Source organism: Seriola aureovittata, chromosome 24, assembly GCF_021018895.1.
Source record: "Seriola aureovittata isolate HTS-2021-v1 ecotype China chromosome 24, ASM2101889v1, whole genome shotgun sequence".
NCBI classification, from domain to species: domain Eukaryota; kingdom Metazoa; phylum Chordata; class Actinopteri; order Carangiformes; family Carangidae; genus Seriola; species Seriola aureovittata.
The window spans coordinates 1,398,541-1,420,773 of NC_079387.1; the positions used below are offsets into that span (position 1 = coordinate 1,398,541).

Genomic DNA, 22,233 nt, shown 5'->3' on the forward strand with positions numbered 1-22,233 from the left:
GGCAAAGATTCAAGATTTATCATTTAAAATTAAACAATTTGTCCAGCAGGAATATGTTCTTGTTAACTTGTTTGTGACGTTTCCACTAAGGCTGGGAACCATTGCTCTAAAATAATAAAGCAAAAAATTACCCTGTCAGTGAAATATTATTACAGTTGATCATTAGATTATTGATACTGAGTGTGAGCAGCATCTTATTGTTATCTAGCTTGTTGAGGGTTTTTTTTTCAGTTATTTTAATCCAGTGGTCCCTAACATGGTGTGAGTCCCCTAACCATATGTGTGATATAAATTAACTAGTGCCATATTTCCCTCTGACGGTGGAGTAGAAATGTAATGGGTTTTTTTTATTTTATTTTTTTTACTTTATACTTTCCTTACAAGAGTTTGGTGAGAAGATTCCACTTTTCTGTGTCCATTAAATGGAACATGTAACGACAATGTAAAACCCGTACGCTCTGCACTTCTCTTATATCAAACTAAATGCGTGTGTGACGCAGCGTCATTTCGTACTTCCCTCAGTTTCTTTCGTTTCCGTTTAGTTACTTTTGCTTTCGCTTTATCATCAGTCTCAATCGACTTTCCAAAGTTTCTAGAGGTCAACAACAATAATTGTTGTTTTTTTGCATATCGCTTTGTGGTTGGTATTTATTTGGAGCAGGATGTATTTATTTAGAAGATGCAGTTTATTCATTGCCATTCAGCTACTGAATAAAGTGGAAGCTAACTCAGGTAAGTTTAGCTCAATGCTAATTTTGCTTTATCTAGGCATATATGTCTCGAAAGTTGTAAAAGATGTGGCCTATCTGTGCATATTTTTATGTTTGATATGTTTTTACACTACATATAAATATACATTTTTTTATTACAGTTTTTTTCCCCCATTTTTTTAGTCGATGGCCACACCCTGGCCTACTATTCATCCATACATTCGTAGAGATTAACTGTGAAGATATTATAATTATTATAATTATTAATATGAATAAACTATTTGAATCCTTTTAGGTTTATAATTCATTCCTTCATTAACCTGGCTACTGTACTTAAGTAAAATTGTGAGGTAAGGGGGAAAAAAAGTGCATTTAAAGAACTAAATGTGTGATTTTACATTTAGGGCTGCAACTTCTGCTTTTTTTCATTATCAATTAATCTTCTGATTATTTCCTCAGTGAATTGTTTTGCTTATAAAATGCCTGCTAGAGTCACCAGCAGTCCAAAACCCATGGAGATGTTCAGTTTATAATGATGTAAAACAGAGAAAAGCAGGAAATCTTCACAAGTTTGAAAGCTGGAATAAGAGAATGTTGTTTGAGGATTTGCTAAAAAAATTAATGCATTAACAAAAATATTCCTGATTCATTTTCTAGTGATCAATTAATTGACTAAATTGCCCCTTGTCTTTATGTTATTTTGCAGATACAAAATATGTGGAAGTAGGTAAAACAGCTGTTCTCTCACCGGGTCCTGTGACGGATCCTTCCATCAAGACCATGACATGGAAACATGGATCTGACATCGCAGTCGAGTTGATTGATAACGAAATTAACCCTTACCGACAGTTTAAAGGTACATAAATAAATTGTACTTAAACTGCATACAATCCCCAAATATTGAAAACCCTAATTACATGATAATTAATCAGTGAAATTGATGAAACTGTGTATGTCTTTCATTGTGTTTTAATTTAAGGGAATTCAAAACGTCACTTTAATTGTTATAGATCATTGGAAATGTCTACCTTGTGTCAAAATTTTGATGTGATTTTTCGAGTACACTTACTTACACTTACTGTTTCAAAGTGCAGATTTCTCAGCTGCCAGGTGTTTAGTGACAAACATTGGGAGTGAGTTGCTCCCCTGGAAAACAAAAGACAACTAAGGTTAAGAAGATAAATCTGACCCTCTCTGTGCATATCCTTAGGTCGCACTCACCTAAATAATGTGACTGGAGAGCTGACAATCACAGGAGTGACTCGAACAGAAAGTGGCAGCTACACATCAGAGATCAACGACAAAGTCACCACCAGGACGACTCAGCTCCTGGTTATCTGTAAGTGGAGGAGTTCTCCTAGAAGTCTGGCCACGACATATTATATTATTATATTATATATTTTCCCTCTGAGTTCAAATGACATCTCTCTCTGTTTGTTCCTTTTTCTTTGAGCTCCTGTCCCTAAACCCACTGTCTCCACACGGTGTGACCAAGAGAGGACCTCCTGTACTCTCATCTGTAAAGGCAACACCACAGACGCTGAACCAATCACCTATTCGTGGAAGTCAGGCGACATGACACGGAACTCAACCACACATTATGAGTACATTATAACAAAGGTATAAAATGGATAATGGTGTGGTGGATGGAAACATGCCTTAATTCACATTTGTTCATATAACTGTCTTTGCATCCTAGTGATAATAATAATGTGGACATACTGAACCAAGACAAAGGCACCAGGTAACCTAGTTAAGATTGAATGTTTATGTCTGGTGTGGTTTTCACTCAATGTCTAGGAGGAGAAGGAGCCTTGGTTCAGCTGTGCGCTGCAAAACCCTGTCAGCTATAATAGCAGTGATCAAACCCCAAACCCATTCAAACCCGTCAACTCCAGTGAGTTGTCACACCAGCAAACATCTACTTTAACAGCTCATTAAATATCACAGTGCATCTTAATGTTTTCTTTCATAGTTGATATAATATGAGCAGCTCACTGGGACACCTCAGATTGCATTATCACATACAGATCAGCTGACACTGGTTGTTTTATTTGTTTCTTTGTTTTGTTTCTTTGTTTCTTTGCAGGCAATCGGTATTGGATATTCATCTTGGTCCCAATAGCTGCTTTGATTCTGTGTATCATGTTTGTCATTTGCAGAATAAGAGGTTAGAAACCATGAAGGATTGCCTTTATATCACTGCATTAAATATGTATTGGGGCATTATCATCATAAACATATTTACTAATGTTTAATAACAGTTGATCAATGAGTTCACACAAGCAAAGGTAGAGAAAGGATGCCAGTCATTGTCAGCTGAAGCTTAAAATGCATGTAGGTGCCAGCAGCTGAAAAAATGCACCTAGCAGCTTGCAGTAGCACAGCTGATGAAGTTAGTCAACAGCTAACTCACTGAATCCACGACAACATCATACTTTGTTTACATCCTCCAAAGCATTGTGGGAAATGTAATAATGAAAAATAATAATATAAAAACTTTATCTATACAGCACACTTCATACAAATAGAAAAGACAAGACAGAAGCGAGAAACAGGGATATTAAACATTTTTAGAAATACATTTTAAAAAATAGCAAAAGAGCAGTTTCAGCCCGAGGACGCAACATTTGACATATTACCCATACAAATGTTACACAAGTTTTGAAATGTGACTCAACATTTCTTGTCTTCCTGTTTTTTTTTTTATCTGCCACCATCTTGAAACTGTAAATACTGAAACAATGACAGCATCAAGACGAGGCATGTTCCGTATGGGACAATCACAACAGGGTGTGTTCATAACCTTCCATTTACTACCAAATACACAGGAATAACAAAACAAAGCATTGTTATTAATGATGTATTTCACTGTGTTAACAGACACTTTTTCATCTTTGATACAGGAAGAGATGTTGAAGGGATGTTTGAAGGTAAGAAACTGCTTCCTTTGTAAACACTGAAGATAATTTTACAGATTTCTAATCTTAAATCTGTTTAAAATATGACGTTTTTAATAAATTGATGAAATTGTTCTTTTTTAAATTTAATTTAATTTTAAGAAGTTTTTCATGCACTGCTTTAACAGCAGTAAACAGGAATTTAGACTGTGTCAGATGTATTATGGTCGTGGCATTTCTTTTTTCTTGGACAGAGAGATTAACAATGATGCCAAATGGCCAAGTAACATCCAACCGGGACCAACCGGTGGATGATCAGGCAGCAGATCTACAAGATAACCATCAAGATACCAACAATATAACAGGTGAGTGAAACATTATTAATACCAATAAGAAGTGATGTTCAGAATCATGACATCGAAAATCAGAGACGTTATGAGAAGGACTTTGGTCCTAAATAAACCCAGATTGTAAAATGAGATTTTTAGAGTGTGACAGAAGCATTGTGGTCCTGATTACTCTTTCAACATTTGACAGAGAGGTCAACAACGGTTCCAGCGGTCCAAGACACATCCAACCAGGACCCAGCATCTGTTGTGACCCCAGAAACCAGCACTGAAACTGGTGAGTGAAATGTTAATATATCCAACAGGAAAAATACTATGATGGTACAACATGAGGCCCGTTTCACCAAATTTACATCATGTAAACTGTACTACTTGAGATAATTTCATCTACAACCTTTAAGATATAACTTTCACCATGTGGCAGATGTTTTGTGACTGTAACAATTCTTTTATCACCAACAACCTTTTCAGAGGTCCAAGAAACATCTGCCCAGGACCCAACATCTGTTGTGTCCCCAGAAACCGCTCAGGACACTGGTGAGTTCAACTTGATCATACAAAATAGGACGTGTTGCCAAAAGTACAATATTAAAACCCAGATAGGTCCTTACATGATGAAAAGGCCATTTGAATTTTAAACTCTGTACTAATATAATATAATGGAATATGATAGGAATTTTAAAGGGAGTGTTAATAGAGACAGAAATCACAGTTCCAAGTTGTTTGTACTCAGCATCTGAACAAGAACCATATTTGTTTTTCTCACTGATTGTTTGGATGTGTCATTTATTTTATCATTTGGCAGAGACGACAGCGAAGTCAGTGTCAAGTGACCAAGAAACATCAAACCAGGACCAACCGGTGGATCCACAAGATAACCAGCAAACACCAAACCAGCATCTGACCCCTGCTGTGTCTCAAGATGCCAACAATGTTACAGGTGAGTTAAATATGATTAATACCAAACAGAGCCATGACAGTAAATCCAGAGACGTTATAAGGACCTGTGACAGAAGCATTGTGGTCCTGATGATTCTTGTAACATTTGACAGAGAGGTCAACAACTGTTCCAGCGGTCCAAGACACATCCAACCAGGACCCAGCATCTGTTGTGTCCCCAGAAACCAGCACTGAAACTGGTGAGTGGAATGTTAATATATCCAACAGGAAAAATACTATGATGGTACAACATGAGGCCCGTTTCACCAAATTTACATCATGTAAACTGTACTACTTGAGATAATTTCATCTACAACCTTTAAGATATAACTTTCACCATGTGGCAGATGTTTTGTGACTGTAACAATTCTTTTATCACCAACAACCTTTTCAGAGGTCCAAGAAACATCTGCCCAGGACCCAACATCTGTTGTGTCCCCAGAAACCGCTCAGGACACTGGTGAGTTCAACTTGATCATACAAAATAGGACGTGTTGCCAAAAGTACAATATTAAAACCCAGATAGGTCCTTACATGATGAAAAGGCCATTTGAATTTTAAACTCTGTACTAATATAATATAATGGAATATGATAGGAATTTTAAAGGGAGTGTTAATAGAGACAGAAATCACAGTTCCAAGTTGTTTGTACTCAGCATCTGAACAAGAACCATATTTGTTTTTCTCACTGATTGTTTGGATGTGTCATTTATTTTATCATTTGGCAGAGACGACAGCGAAGTCAGTGTCAAGTGACCAAGAAACATCAAACCAGGACCAACCGGTGGATCCACAAGATAACCAGCAAACACCAAACCAGCATCTGACCCCTGCTGTGTCTCAAGATGCCAACAATGTTACAGGTGAGTTAAATATGATTAATACCAAACAGAGCCATGACAGTAAATCCAGAGACGTTATAAGGACCTGTGACAGAAGCATTGTGGTCCTGATGATTCTTGTAACATTTGACAGAGAGGTCAACAACTGTTCCAGCGGTCCAAGACACATCCAACCAGGACCCAGCATCTGTTGTGTCCCCAGAAACCAGCACTGAAACTGGTGAGTGGAATATTATATCCAACAGGAAAGATACTATGATGGTACAACATGAGGCCCGTTTCACCAAATTTACAGCATGTAAACTTTACTGTGAACTGAGCTGTTAGCGGCAGATTATGCAGAAAATTAATCTGCGTGTATTTTTAATAATCAAATAATTCTTTTAGTTATTTTTTAAGCAAAGAATGCCAAACATTTACAGGTTGCAGCTTCTCATATGTGAGAATTTGATGCTTGTCTTTGTCGTACATTATAGTAAACTAAATATCTTTGGGCTGGTGGCTGGACAAAAGGAGAAAATAATTCTCACACATTTTAAAGACAAAACAATTAGTCAATATTAAAAATAATCATCATCATAGACCATTTTAACTGGAACCATGTAAAAGATGCATTGTGATGGTGACTATTCTTTTACTGTATCATTTGACTCGGATTTCAGAAGTCCAAGAAACATCTGCCCAGGACCCAACATCTGTTATGCCACCGGAAACCACTCAGGACACTGGTGAGTTAAACTTACATGACAAAAAGACTATTTGGACTTTTACCACTGTACTAATGTAATATAATGTAATATAATAGGATTATGATTATCACTGATTGTTTGGATGTGACTTTTATTCTGTCATTTGGCAGAGACGCCAGCGCTGTCAGTGTCAAGTGACCAAGAAACATCCAACCAGGACCGACCGGTGGATGAGCAGACAGCAGGGCCACAGGATGAGGACCAAAGCTGAAGTACTCCCTACATGAGTACACCAAAGAATCAGGGGTTTCATCACAGCACCAACTGCTGCAGGCAGGTGAACTCCATGCAAAAGATGCGACAGGTGCTTCAAGCTGTGCCAAACTAAAATGAGTATTTATCAGCACAACCTTTGTTACTGTATGGCCATGCATCCTTGTATTTCATACTTAGTTTAGCAGGCTCATGTTCCTACAAGTAGCACAAAGGGAGAAAATGATTTTCAAATGGAAACTGTTATGAACTGAATTAGTTTTAACACCAGCCGTGACGCTGGAAGTGGCCACATTTGACCTGAGCCAAATACTCAGAGCTTTACAGCATTTTAAGCTGCTAACATTCCAAAAGGAAGAAACACTGTTTGTACTGTCTCAAGGGAGGCTGTATGGGTCAGTGGAAGAGAATAACTTAACGGTTTGTTTATGAAATCTGCTTTTGAAGTGCATTAAGTTTTAGATTGTGTTTTTGATGTTTTGTTTGTCTTTGCTTTCCTGTACTGCCTTTGCCCTACCATTCCCTATCAGTCCACCAGAGGTCAGGTCTTCACTCACTGTTTTTATATATTTATATAACTTATATGTAATAGATAGAATAATTAGTTTTTATTTAAATTGTTGACCTGTTTCTAACTTCCTGTTTGAAAAGAGGCCAGACTTTGACAATCACTCAAGCTGTGCCCCAAATTCACACTACATACTCATTCTAAACAGTATGTACATTAGATTTTATTCAATTTTGAATTCTTTGATTAATAGTGTATGTCCGAACCACTTCCACATCAGAGCTCACAGGTATATTTGAAATATTATCTGATATTTTTGAAGCTTGATGACTCGACTGTGGTTTTGGATTTAGTTACAAGGACAATAAGAGGCTGTTCAAATGTATCTCAGCTTATAACATGACAATAGTGACACCACAGCTACAGAACACGTGTCCCATGGTTCATTGTCACAGCATCACTCAGGAGTCTATCATATAACAAGTTATTTCTCACTGACAGGATTCGCCCATGGCGGCTGTCGTGTGTGTTTGCACTGTGAAATCAGCTGCTATGTTCCACGTGCTGTGAGATGTAAATTGTGTATATATTGTTATATATATATATATATATATATATATATATATATAGATTAAATATATTTTGGAGTGCTGGCTGAACAGAACAAGTAATGTGAAGTTGTCACTTTGCACTGGAAAGGTGTGCTTCATCATCTCCTTACATTTCATAGATTTATCAAATAATTTATATCTTGATGTCATCTTTATTTCATAGCTGTTTTTTGGCTTCCAACATCTTCTTAGAAATTAAATGACTGTATATGGTTTGGGAGTGGGTGGATGAGGCAACGCAGGGACTGTTTTCTGCGTAATAAGGCCTTTTATTTTGATACTTTCGGCAAAAACGTCTGAACTTCTAATAAGAATATGAAGACTTCTTCCACCTCTGTGCAGGTAACTGACTACAGAGTGATTTATTAGGAGCAAGCGTGAAAGAGACACACAGCCTCATAGTCTTCTCCGTGCAGGTTAGCGAGAGGAACAAGCTCATATTGTGTGTTCGGAGTAAAATGACAGACATTTGCGAGTGTTGCACTCATTTAGAGGTCACAACATAAGTGCTACCTTCAGGAGGACTCTTCCTGAGCTTTGACAGCTCAGGGCAGGAGAGAAGATGGATGGAATTTAAATTTGAAGTGTGTGAAAGAGGAGGAGGAGGAGGAAGGTGGTGGTGGGGGGGTCTTTACAACAACACATGCCCTGAGAGAGAATACAGCCGATGGCGCAGAGATGACAGAGCGGCGGTGGTGAAATCACAGTGAAAAGTGGACTAGGCTTTACATGTGCAGACAGGATCGACGCTGAAATGAGCGAGAGAAGTGTCAGAGGGATTTTTCTATCCAGTTGTATGGTTCAGGACTCGGGGAGGACATGTTCTGACAAACCCTATCACACTGCACTGACACTAACTTTCCTCCTGCCCACTGAGCGATGAGCAGCAGCAGCTTCTCGCCTTCACTGAAAGTTGAAATCCTCATGAATAAAACTCCAACTTTGTCTTGTTTTGAGACAGAAAGATTGTGCAGCTTTCAATAAAAGGGGAAACATGGATGTGCGACCTCTCAGTGTGTGTGTTATTTGTAGGTAGTTACAGAGCATCTGTCATCATGTGAAGCCTTTCTCTCTTTAAAGAATGCAGTTTTCAGTCGGGACCACAGACAGGTGGCACACTGGAGCCAACATGTCTGAACAGAGACTCAGTCAGACACAAGGAAAACTTATTTCATCCAGATCCTGAAATTTTACAGTTTTACTGTTAGAAGACAGTTAAGACTTTAGGTTTCCAGTATCAAAACTCTCTGCAGGGCCTGCCTACATTTGCTGCCCAAATGTAAAAATCCACAGGAGATAATGTTTTGAAACTGGGCTGAAACCATTTTCCTTTTTTAACTTTCAGACTCTCCTTTAATTTAAATACTGTTTACACTAATTGAATATCACTCAGGTCCAATTGCTCCTGCTGTGTCTTCTAGTGAAAAATCTAACAGCTACAGGTTCCACTTCTTGGGCTTTAATTGTCTGAATAAAGGCCGTCATTTCCCATGATGTATAATGTACACTGTAATCAGACAGTTCCTGGTTTGGTTCCCAGTATGGGCCACTTTCCTGCTGTATGATAAAATGCTTTTGGTTGATTTGAAGCCTTTTAGTCCCTTTTGAAATGTACTGAAATGTAATTTTCCAGCTATTAGTAAGCACACTTTTCTTTTGTAGTTTTGTCAGCTACTAAATATTGATTAGTTATAGACCTAGTCAATTTAACATCTTTTTGCAGCCTGAGGGGAAGAGTTGAGAAGGTTCAGACCTCAAAAACATGAAATGTGGTCTTCAAGCCTTAAGGCTGCACTTCAAGTTAATTGAAGGATGATGCAAGTAATAGGAGAAGTAGCTGCTTTCACAATAAAGGTATTTTCTTTGCTATTGGGATAATCAAAATTGTTCCTTAATTTATAATCATCATTTATCAGTTTACATTTTGTATTTTTAATCTGAATCTGCAACGTAACTAGTAACTAAAGTTATCAGATAAATATAGCGGAGTAAAAAGTGAAATATTTGCCTCAGTAAGGTCCATTTGAATTTAGTGAAGAAAATGTCTACCGGCGGGGCTTTTACTTTGAAAAACTCATGCAGGAAGTCGTTGTGTGACTCTCTCCCGCTACACAGGTCGCCTCTGTACGCTGCTGTGCGTGAAGGTGCACGCATCCTCCTCAGGTAGGCAGGAGGCCGGTGAAACTGTACTCACTTTGGTTTATTTTTTCACCGGAAGCTGCTGGACATGAAAGCTCCTCCTCAGACCCTCTGACGGGATTTTATTTCCTTTTTTCTTCGCTCAAACACTTAAATAACTTTTTAACCACTTTCGAGGATGCATCGACGTGACAGGTGGTCCATGATGAGTTTGCGGACCTGCGTCATCCTGTTGGTAGTCGCACAGATAAAATCACAACGAAGAGGTAAATGAATGCTACATGCTTAATTTATACTATATGTCATGTTTATATAGAGTTGTGTTTTAAATAGATTCTCCCAACAACACTTTCAGTTACTACAGAAATATTACCAGAAAAGTGCTGAAAATATTGTAAAACTGCTGTAAACATGTTCTAAAATGCTGTAAAAAACCTGCAGCTGATTGTTTTTGATTGGCTCCACAGCTTACTTCACCATAGGGAAACCCCTGTACTTTAATTTGAAATGTAAATTCTGACATTTTCCTCCACTTGTGTTGAATTTCTCTGAATAATGAGCTGGTTATGTGCTGACACATGATCTCAAAGCTTGGTTTTTCAGGCTGGAATGAGGTTGTGGTTGGCATGAATGTCTGGGCTTGTCTGTTGGGAGTTATGAATAGCTTCATAACAGCATCTCCTCCACTGTCAGAGGCTGTACTGTACTGTACTGTCAGCCTTTGTTGGGTTTGCAGAAGTCTGTTTAAAACAGGAGGATGTAGCATCTGTATTCATGCTGTCATGCACAGACCTGTTCTTCATCCACTGGGGCAAGATGAAATAATGATCTCAGGTGTTTGTGCCCCCCCCCCCCCGCATAAACATAGGATTTGCATTTACTTTGTCTCACTCTGTAGACATTTTGCCTTTCCTTGTAGTCGTCTTGTGTCTCTTTGTGGTCATTTTGCATCCTTTTTGTGGTCATATTGTGTCTCTTTTTTGACATCTGATTGACTACAGGGGCCCCCTGACTGCTTGGGCCCCTGAGCCTGTGCCTAGTATCATGATCCATGATTTTGTACACATTCGTGCGCTGGTGTTTTATCACAATTATTACATTTAGCAGTGCATCACAGCATGTTGAGTGTCTGAGTGAGTGTGTGTGTGTGTGTTGAGGGTAGTGATTTGCGTTTTGCTCAGATTTTCCCTTCAGGGTTCGTCTGTGCCTCCCAGAGAAACAGACACACGCCTAACTTTACCTGGCTGTGCTTTCCCTCCTCTTCTGGCTGCAGACACACACAGACACACTCACACAAAATACACAAAATACACCAACAATATGCTGACATTCAGGCATGTCTACACAAATGCAGAAACGCTCTGACAAAGTATTTAGTCTTGTACATTATGTGTATAAAACTCCTTTTCCTTTTGATTTTTCTTGTTTCTGTCGACTGGAAAAAAATTGCAGTGCAGAAGAAGAAACTTTTTTTTGCAGTCAATCCACATGAACATCAGATTTTAGCTTCAGTGTCTCAGACCTGTAGAATGAAGATTTATATCTGCATTCGTCATGTTTCACTGATGTTCAACAGTCATGCCATAAAAGTGATACCAGTGATCCCTAGTTTACACCCACAGTAGCTTAATAAGTCTGTAAAGCAGCAACACTAAAATCGACACAGCTGTCACTCTACAAATATTTTTTGATTGCTTTCAGTCAGTTTTGTAAAAGTGTCATTGACTGGTTAAATGTTTACCTTTTTAAAGGTTCTGTATGTCACGTTCATAAAACCCTTGTCATTAATGAAAACCGGTGGCCGTTCAGTGAACTGCTGTGCATGCTCTCTCACTCCGTAGGTACGTGCAAGCTACGTGGGCGTCAGCCAAAACAGTGACATGACATACACAGGACTGATCATGTTGCTAGATGTTTAACTATGTCTATATTTGAGACTATATAGACGATATGTGACTCTCCAGCTGGCAGAGAATGTCCTGCTGATGTTGACCCTGGTTTGTCCCCAGACGTAGGTCACATTTGGTCAGACGGGCTTCAAGAAATAAAACCTTTTTTCTGTTTTTGTCCTTCATTGGTGTTTGTGTTGGAGTTTTGTTGTGCTCAGAGCTGGTTAATAGACTCCATGTCTAAGCTAACATTCACTCAGGAGCGTAAACGTCACGTCCTTTGGATTTTCCCAGAAAGTTCATCCTACATAGAAATGAGTCCTCACAGTTTTCTGGGAAACGTTCTTTAAGTAAAAGAGGATGAAGCTCGATAATGGAAACTGAATCCTCCAAATAAGGAAACTGCAAAACTGCTGTCAAACATTGAGCATCATACATTTTCTAATTTACTGTCTAACAGTGTCGGAGGATGTGAGGGTGGATTTTTCCTCTTCAGAATTTACCTCCTCTTTGTTTTCTCTCTCTACGTTGAACAGATGTAACACCACTCAGATTTACTGTGTGTTTATGTGATAAGTCCTTTCTGACATGACGCTGCAGCACAAGCAGCAGACATTCCTCCTGGGTGGCCAAACATCCCTGTTTCCATAATATATGATCCTATATTTTATCAAAGCAGACAACGAATGGGGAAAATAAATCCCATGTGCTGTAATAGCATTACACATGACTGCATGGTGTATATGCAGGATGTAAGGGGAATGTAACACAGGGGATCATGGCGTAATTAGACCAGAGGGAGAATTTCAGGCTGTTTGTTTCACATGATTTTACACTTTCTTTCCTGAACGCACAGCTGGTTGAGCCTGTCTGAACACGAAGCACATTTCTGCCATCAATAATGTCTACGCTGCGTTTTATGGGGAAATCTGTTGGCTCTTATTTTCAGCTGTTGATGCCACAAGCCCATTTAATGCAACCACGTGTTGAATGCTATAGTCTGTTTCAGTGTGGAAATTTAACCTGTGTATATAAATGTGTTGTAGCTGCAAGCCAAACTGAAAATTATTCTCTTAATCTCATAATTTCCCTTTTCAAGATCAATGAAGTTAATGTTATCCCAACAAGGATTTAAGGAAGTAAATTAACAAGCAAAAAGCTTTGCATATGTGAGTCTTCTCGGTTTTATATCATTTAAAATTGGTTATCTTTGGGTTTTAGGCTGTTGGTCTCACAAAACAAACAATTTGAAGACAAGATAATAATGGGTATTTTGCACTATTGCTGCCATTTAATAGACTATAAGGTTACAGATGAATTGATAATGAAATAATCATTAGTCGCAGTCCTACATGGCACACCTTATTTCCTGTACAGCTGTAAATTTTTATCTACAAACAGCTGCAGAGAACATCAAATACAGCAGTTTTCCACAAGATGGATCAAGGTTTAAATCACTGTTTGATTGTTATCAATTGGGGTTGAGAGAGAAGCAAAGCAGACATTTATTTAGGTAAAAACAAAGCAGATGATTACTTTAAGTCACTGTGGTGACTTGGAATGTAATTTATGAAAACATCACATGGTGGTTTCTTCTCAGCTAAACCACTAATTACGGTTTGAATCTGCATGTTGTAGTTAAGACGTGATGATGACTCATTGTTTGGGTTTGGCTAGAAAATATGTCTGGATCAGCTGCTTTGGATTTAACATGACTCATATGTGACATACATCCAACTATACCCGTAGTGTAGTTTATCTCTTGTAATAAGAAAGACATTGAACATGCTCCATGTTATTTAATTCTTCTCTCATGGGTCATTAAAATCTTATCTAATCTCATCTTCATTTATTTTAAATTGGCTTATCTTCATTGATCTTATCTTGACTTGATTTTATTTAATTGCTTCTTATCTCGACTTATGTTGATCGCTTGATTATCTAAAGATATTTTAACTTATCTTGACTCTCTCTCTCTCTCTCTCTCCCTCTGTCTCTCTCTCTCTCTCTCTAATATTTTTCTTCTTTTATTACTCATTGTTTGACTCCTCTGGAGCATCACTCCTTCAGATGAAAGGTTTTAATTTGCAAGTCTAGAGAAGGATGGGCGGTTGAAATGAATGGAGACTGGACACTTTTGTCACCGCCATAGAAGCATCAAAGAGCTTTTTTCTGGACAGGAAGTAGGTGGTGGTTTAGTTAGTTCCCAGCCCTGTTCTTATTACAACACTTGTTTCTTTTTTACTGATCTTCTGCCTTAGGACCTTATTTTTGTAATTTTACACAAAATTATGACAAAATATGTCAAATAACTGATATGTTGCAGGAGACACCTGCTTGATTAGATTTTGGGTAGTTTCTGGTTCAACATATAGTAAAACGACTTAGTTGCTGACAGAATGGGCAAATTATTAGGCTTTTGTTTTCAAACTTTGTTGTTTGGGGTTTTGACAGTCAACCAAGCTTTTATAGATTGTAAAAAGTATTTAATGTCTGTCCAAAGAAATATTGGAAACTAATCACAAACACATTTTTTAAGGAACAGACATGGTAAACCCCAAACAGTCAGTTAGTATTAGTATTATTAAATCAATCTTAGGGTATATCCTTTTCACTGTACTGTTACTTTACAGTATTTGAAGGCAACTAGAAGTTGAACCCTGCATTGTGTCTGCTACATTAACCTTGATTTTGTCATTCCTCAAAGAACCATATTTACTCAGCAGAGACTAAGGTACCCTCAGGTTGAATAAACAGCAGTAGTCTGCTTCCCAGAGATTTGGCTTATTAACACAAACTTCTCCCTGTTTCCGACATGGCCTCGAGGACGCGGTTCACTCCCACTTTTATCTGTGATTACAGCTTTTATCCTGTGAGCGACGCAGAGTCAGCATCCCTGCCTCAGCCGAGCCCCTTCAGACTGACCAGACCTGCAGACTGTAACAAATGAAACATCAAAGCATGTTGATAATGAAGCATTCCTATAGAGGACTTTAAAAGCCCCATAAAGACAGCTGTGGGTGTTTTCAACCTGCTGCCACCCGTTTGAAGGTGACAGCGGAAGTGTGGAGGTGTAGGAGTGATCTCATGCTGAAGGGTGAGAGGATGTTTTGCTTTCCATCTTCCATCTTTCTATGCAGCCTATCTGATGTGAATCTAAAGTGGCTGGTCAGAAGGTGCTCTCTGCTCTTTGTTTTCCCAGCTGCGGAGCTGCTGGCTTTCAGGTGGTGATGACGGCGGCTGTGGTTTGATTCTCGCACCTGCTCGCCTCTTTAAGATCTAATCTGCTGGTTTCCACAAATAGCATCTATAGATTCAGCTTGATTTCTACTTTCATTTCTAAATCAGGAATCAGGATCAGACTTCTGGTTGGAGCTCCTGTAACCGTAAGACCACAGATTCAGATTAAACCTGCTACATGTCTTGTGAGGTGAGATATTTAACTCCTCCTCATTCAGTCAGCCTCTGTGGATAATGACGTACTAGAAACATACACAGAAACCGTAGACTGTTGTTCTTCCTGATTGTAATGACTCCTTTGGTGATAAGAGGGCCATGTTTTCCTTTTACAAATATTCATATATTTAATCCTAACAAATTGCGTCTGTTTACAAAACCAAAACAAATGCCTTCCTGTGCCAAAGAGATTTACCCCAGTGAGAACTAAAGAGTAAATCTGTAATGTTGTTGGTTATTTTTAATGTAAGAAACAAAGAAGTTGTTCTGGTTATTTCAAGTGTAGCAAATCCAGATTGTTTTCATTCATCTTTAGGTCTCTTAAACATCAAAAAACAGCAAATCCCATTTGTCTAGCCATCAATACATCATCATCAAGTGTCTTGTTCTGTCTGAACAATGGTCCAAAACCAAAAGATTTTCAATTTAATACAATGTAAGTCGAGGAAGGCAGCAACTTATCACACTTCAGAAGCTAGAACCATCAAAATTTTGCTTGAATTCATGATTCATTGGTCGACAAAATAGCTGAGACAGAAATAATGAACAAACCAGTACAGTGTGCAGGAGTTTTAATGAACATTTAAAGAGTAAGATTTTAATGTTGCAGGCTACTTTAAATGTAAAAAACAAAGAGGAGTTGTTGGCAACTATGTCCAACTGTCACAGTAAAAATATGTGCTATAACACCACAGGTCTGTGCAGGCCAAAGAGCTGATTGTTAGCAGCTTAAGTCAAAGTGTCAGTCTGAAGCTAGTTTCATATAAAAGACCTTAAGTATCTGAATGCACAAGCACAGGCCACGATATCAAAAGAAAAGACATTAATCAGCAGCTTGTTTTTAGTGCCGCTCTAATCTCTAGCTGCCTCAGTGAGTCCTGACTGAGTGCCGGCTGAACTGCCCTCAACCCGAACCAGGGGTGACTCTCATGGAGCTCCATTGTCATCTTTTCCATTTAGGCCAGGACATGTTTTTTGCATGGCACGTCCCATCAGTCTTGAAAAGCATGGAGAGAGTGACATGAGGAGGAAGGGCTTTTAATCATGGAGTCCAAACGGGCTCCGTGCCCATATCATCCAGAGGGGTGGGGCTGGCTGCCAAGACAGAGGCCGCGACCCTCTCCAGACTTATTCACACTGCTGTGAATCAGCCAAGAAGTGGCATAGACAAGGACAGCGTACAGAAGCCGGTCCTCACGTTGTTGTTTAAGCTTTACAGACATGCAGATTCACCAGGCAGAGGTCGATGACTGAGCTTCACATGAGCATGAAGTTGGTTTGTGGTTGTTGTTGTGTTCTGCATTCCAGGTTCAGGTCGGATCAGGGATGAAAGGGAAGGTGATGAGAGCTGTTGATCTTGAACATGTCTCGTACGACGAGCTAATTTTGCACATTGCAATCGTTCCTCCTGTTCGTGAGGGCAAAAATGTATTTTAGAGATTTTTCTCTGAAGCCTCAGCAGTTTGAGTCAGATGTCTTTATAGGAAAAATGTCCACTTTTTGTTACTATCCCTTCATTGCAGCTTAACACTGCTTTGTCTCCCATCACTGACACTGGAACAGTAACAGAATGATTACAGCAGGAGACATGTGGGCACATGGCTATTGCTTTTAGACAGACATGTCCTTTAAAGCTCCATATTTTCTACTTCTCCCATAAGAAGATATATTTGTGGTTTTAGAAACCAAAAACCATCTCAGTGTAGTTTTACATCTCCTCTCTCAGGCTTCTCTAATATAAACTCTAAATATATCAGATTTCAGGTAGACACTTAAAGAAACTAAATCCTACAAGGTTGGACGGTGGGTCCAGGTGGGTGGGGCTTGGGGCGTGGCTGAGAGTGGTGACTGCTTTGTTGTGACATCACAAAGTTACAGATGTCCTGATGACACGGTCTCTGAATACAGGCTGTGTGCGTTTCTCTGTGGACTGAGCACTTTGATATTTTCACAGTATCATTATAGAACCTAGACCTGCTTAATAATCAAACAACACATGGACATCTACCTTTATACAATATGGGAACTCTAAGGCACATAACTGCTAAATCTGAAGCGTTTTACTCACTTGGAATAGTAAATCTCTTGTCTTTTGCAGGATGCTTGAAATGTGATATTATGGTCTGATGCAGCTTTCGTCGGGTTTTTGCGAAATGTCGAGCTGTTAACTTTCTTTTGTTCACCCTTGCAGTAGATGCTCTGTATGAGTCTCTGTGGGTTTTGGGCGAGACAGTGTGCGGTTTGCCCTTTCATGACTCACTGTGAGCATTACTGGGGTTATTAACAGTACTTGCCCTCGAGTACAGAATCTGGGCTGCAGGAATTCAACCTTTCCCGCAGCACCGTGGCCTCAAGTTACGAAGCCTTTGCACTTGACTTGAATGTCACGTTTCTTCAGGCTTATGCTGAAAACATGCACATCTGACAGGTGAGATCAACTGAGGGGCTGAGAAAAGATGGCTGTGTCAGGATCGCGTCTGTTAAACCATTTTGATTTTGTCAACACAGAACTAAAATTACCTATAATCACTTAAAAACCTCCATAATTGCTTTTAATTGTCTCCTGTCAATCATTTCATTTGAGGAGGCGTCTGTTCATCTCTTGCTGGAACAACTTTTTCTCACATTGAAAAGAAGCCACCAGATTCACCGCAACACACCCCGTTCCTTCATTTTTACTACAGCAACAAACGTCCTCATTCAGCGATAAGGATTCTCCACACAAGGAGCCGACTGTCTTGTCTTCAAGCTCCCGTGTTGCTCAATGAATTGAGCATTGACGCTTGATAGGGGACAGCCGTGAACCGTCTCACACCCTCTTGTCTGGAAATGCCCTGCTTTTGTCCATGCCAGAAACCCACTTCGACATACCACAGGGTGTAAGGACTGAGTAGGAGGAGGAGGGTGGAGAGTGGAGTGTCATGGGTGTTGATTTCTGCAGAGCTTCTGCCAAGATGCCCCACGGGGAACTTTTTTTTCTTTCTTTTTTTTTTCTTGCTTCTTCGCTTTGAAGAATTTGAGTAATTTGATAACTGGAGCAGTCAGTGATTTACAGCGCTGACAGGAAGATCTCTAGGTTGTAATACTGTGAGACATCAACTGTGACATCACATTTAAACACAGATAGCAGCATTTTATCTTTATTTATGTGTTCATTTATTTATTGTGGCATCTTCACTGCACCACAAACTTCTTCTATCCACTGTCAGCGCAGCAGGAACCAGGAAGTGCAGGTTTTAGCTCAGTCGACAGTGAGGTTTTTAGTTTGTAAAGTGCATACATTATTGGCACTTTTTTGACTCATAGCATAAACACAATGACTAAAACAGGAGTTACAAGGATTTTTCCAAAAAGGTTTTTGCAAATTTTCTGTGCTTGTTGATGAATTTTCATTTCCATTCTGTGTTTGTGTATGAAAATACTTCACTTGTGGTGTCAGGATTAGATTAAAGCAATTCATGGTTTTCGGTTCTTGTAGAATTTCACATTTAAAATAAAGAGTGCGTCAGTTTAAGCTGATTTTCAGTCACATTTTGTCTCTGCACATCCACATGTTGTTTCCAGCTGCAAGAAAACACGGATAACCATAGCTTACAGTATACAAAGGCAATGAAATCAAAGAGTTGATGGTAGGAAAATGCATGCAGATTTTATTAACTGTTGACTTCCTGGTGAGAGAATAAGAAATGTTTAAAACTTGTGTAATAAACATCAGCCTTCCTGTATTCACGATTGAAACCAGTGATAAATACAGTCACTTACAATAGATCTGACCCCTGTGGCCTATGTGCTGCTGCCATCTGCTGGTTCATGGAGGTACTGCAATTTACTACATGGCCAAAACTTTTTGGACACTTTGTCTCAGCCAATTTATTGAGCATTTCGGTGTGTTTTGGTCTTGTTACCAACAACTACAGCTATAAAAGTATGTCCACCTTTAAGTTGGTGGTCTGTGCAATTACTGTCACCGTGATGCAGTTGTACAGATATAAATGCAACTAATCACAGTGTGAGTATGTGCTGGTGACAGGTATGAACTCTGTGCTTCCTCTTCACTGTCAGACCTTTTTATTTACAGTCTATGTGTCAGATGGAGACACAATCCAAACATGGACATTTAATCTTTTCAAACCCAAGAAATACTCAACTAATCTCTCTAACACGAGTCTCTTGACAGTCTCACAGGTCAGGAGGGATCTTGTTGCCATGGCAATTAGTTGAGGTTGGGGGGATTTAGTCTGGTAATTTAGCACAGCTGTAATTTATACACTCCTCTTAATTTACCTGTTTTTTTTTCTCTCCCTCTCTCCCTCAGTGTTAAGACTTAAACCTCTTCCACAATCTATCAATTTCTCCATCTATGCATGGCCAAACGTATTTGGACATCCCTGTAAGTAGGGCTGTTTTTTATGGTTTGGACAAGACCCCTTTAGTTCCAGTTATGGGAAAAAATGCAGAAAAAGTTTTTGGAAAATAAGTTTATTCACATCTTTGCTGAGAGTTAGATGAGAAGGTTAATATGTCTGTAGAGTAAATATTAAGCTGCAGCCAGGAGGCGGTTAGTTTATCTTATCTTATCTTCTGCCTGAAGGTACAAAATCCCAGAGGACTAACATGTTACATTAGAAAGCCAGTATTCCCCAAAACCTTTAATTGTTCATTTAAATGTAGTGCATGCTGTCGGTAGAAGCTTTTTTGGAAATAATAATCATTTTAAAAAGGAACATAAAATGTCCCAAGGGTTTCCTTCCAAATTAAAATCAACATGTTCAGGCCATGCACATTTTCCAGGGGTTATTGAAAGGCATTCTGAGAAATATAAACACTCACTTATTGGGGCAGAAGCAGGTTGAGAGAAAGTGAAAAATGCATTGAAGTCACAAACTGCTGGCATCTTACTGCTTCAGGAGGAACTATTTTCTGTAAGCAGACACATCCCCACTAGAGCTTTTATATACAGCTGTAGTAGGCGAGATGCCGCTGGAATGTACTGTATATAATTGCATGTGTATGCGTATATGTGAGTGCATAGTACTCCACATGGAAAGCACCAGGTGGCTTCATAAACTGACATTCAGTGACTCACTGAAGCATAATGCTGTGGTGTGTTTACTTACCCTGCTCGTGGCCCTGTGCAGGTCAGAGTAGCTGACAGCTGATAGTGATGAAAAGTGCTGGAAACATGGAGGGAGGGTGGACATGCATGTGGGAGAGTCTGCAGGGCATTTGTGCAGATGTATTGACTAGTGTGTTGAACATGAGCACAACATATAGGAAGATCATGTGTGAAGGAAAAAAGTCTGTCCAGATCTGTAAAAACAAAAGATGTTTTCTTTTATATTTTTGCTCTATATTAGTAAGAAAATGCTTTTTATGTCATAAATATCAACATAAACTTCATAAACTACCAGTTTCTGACATTTACACCACTTTATTCTTCTATTGTGAAAGAGGAAACAAAGAAATCTCTGGGCAGGATCAGCTTCACCAAAAAAAGAAACACTCCTGCACAGGAAATCTAGCTTTTTACCCACTAAACACAGGCTCTCTAATTGCTTTTGGTAATTACTGCAAGACTGAGGCACATGAGCTTTTTTTTTTTATTATTTGTTACAGTGTGTTCCACTGTATTTCCTTCTGCTCCACCACATTTCGTAAAGAAATGTTCTACTTTTTAATGTATTTGACACCTGCAGTTATTTTGATTCATATTGTCAGTACAAAATATATAACTAAATGAGGATGTATTATTTAAGTATGTAATAGAGTTAAACATATCTGCCTATAATACCTGTACGATATAATATAGAGCAGGTGGAACTGCAATATATACCAGTTGAAACTCATTAATGTCCAGTTTTGGTGATTCTACTTGAACTGAAAATGTAATTGTTGAGAATGGACTTTGTTTTGGGGTAAATGTAAAAAGTTTGCCTGAATCAAGCTCAGAAGAAAAGCTCTGTTTTGTCATTTCTGACCTCTGAGCCAAAACTCTTAATCTCATTTGCTGTATCTGTGACAGCTGACTTTCACACACTCCCCAATGAGCCGGGCAAATACGTTGACAGCAGTAGTGTTGTTGTACGAATGCAGAAATGATCAAGAAGTGGCAGTTTCCAATCCTCCACATGTCATGCAGCGTGGGTGTGGGAGGTCTGAGGACTGGAATGTGTAACAGCTGGACGTCCTAGCTTGGCAGATGAGGCGGGTAGCTGGATGATGAGGGCACTCAGGGCCATGTGGAGGAGGCAGCCTGGGAGAAGAGGGGTGTGCCCGGATCCCTACTCCCCTTATCGCCCATCTGTGAGAACCTGGATGTGGTACATCTTCCGAGGATTTAATACAATGAGGCAATGGAGTGGTTCCCGCGGGGGAACAGCTTAATAAGACATCGATCCAGTCAGATCCGCCCTCCCTGGCTGCCTCTCGTCCTCAGCTGCTGTCTTTCATTCATCCCTCACTCCTCTTCGCCCGTCTCAACTTCATCTTTTCACACTTGTGTTACTTTTGTCTTTTATCACTAAGCTATTAATCACCACAGAACACATCAAAGAGAAACAGAAAGTTGAGTCTGAAGCACTACAATATCACATGTGGCTGTTTTGGTTTTTGCTCTCTTTGAAACAGTAAATCAGACGTACGTGTCAGCAGCGTTGTGTAACTGAGCACGACTTCCTTTTGTGCTTTTCTGAAACAGCTCATTTCTTGATGCGAGTGTCAGTTTTAGCTAGATATCCTCTCCGTGTCATGGTAGCCTGTCAGCTGCTGTGTCCATTAGTCCAGTGGTTTCCAACCTTTGTTGATTGTGAGCCTTTAATACAAATGCAGGTGTGCTTGTGTCCCCTCAGCTCAGGTGCATGTTGTTAGTTTTTAGTTGCCTGGAGAGATAAAACTACACATTATAAGTCTGTGTTTTCTCCCTCTGTATTT

At 39.2% G+C, this 22,233-nt stretch overlaps 2 protein-coding genes across 2 annotated transcripts in view; both read left to right on the forward strand.

Moving 5' to 3' along the window:
• Positions 1-385: 385 nt before the first annotated feature.
• On the forward strand, positions 386-8,818 carry LOC130165204 (uncharacterized). The gene is made up of 18 exons (XM_056370227.1): positions 386-732; positions 1,417-1,566; positions 1,921-2,049; positions 2,164-2,330; positions 2,511-2,607; positions 2,800-2,880; positions 3,462-3,503; positions 3,617-3,643; positions 3,865-3,975; positions 4,148-4,234; positions 4,429-4,494; positions 4,763-4,897; positions 5,010-5,096; positions 5,291-5,356; positions 5,625-5,759; positions 5,872-5,958; positions 6,401-6,466; positions 6,598-8,818. The coding sequence occupies exons 1-18, from the start codon at positions 663-665 to the stop codon at positions 6,696-6,698; spliced, it is 1,704 nt and encodes a 567-aa protein (XP_056226202.1). The 5' UTR covers positions 386-662; the 3' UTR covers positions 6,699-8,818.
• Positions 8,819-9,950: 1,132 nt separating this feature from the next.
• LOC130165245 (collagen alpha-1(XVIII) chain-like) overlaps positions 9,951-22,233 on the forward strand; it is a 41,884-nt gene continuing 29,601 nt past the window's right edge. Inside the window, exon 1 of the mRNA XM_056370333.1 lies at positions 9,951-10,224. Within this exon, the coding sequence (XP_056226308.1) occupies positions 10,137-10,224 (88 nt within the window). The 5' untranslated portion in view covers positions 9,951-10,136. The remainder of the gene's footprint in view (positions 10,225-22,233) is intronic.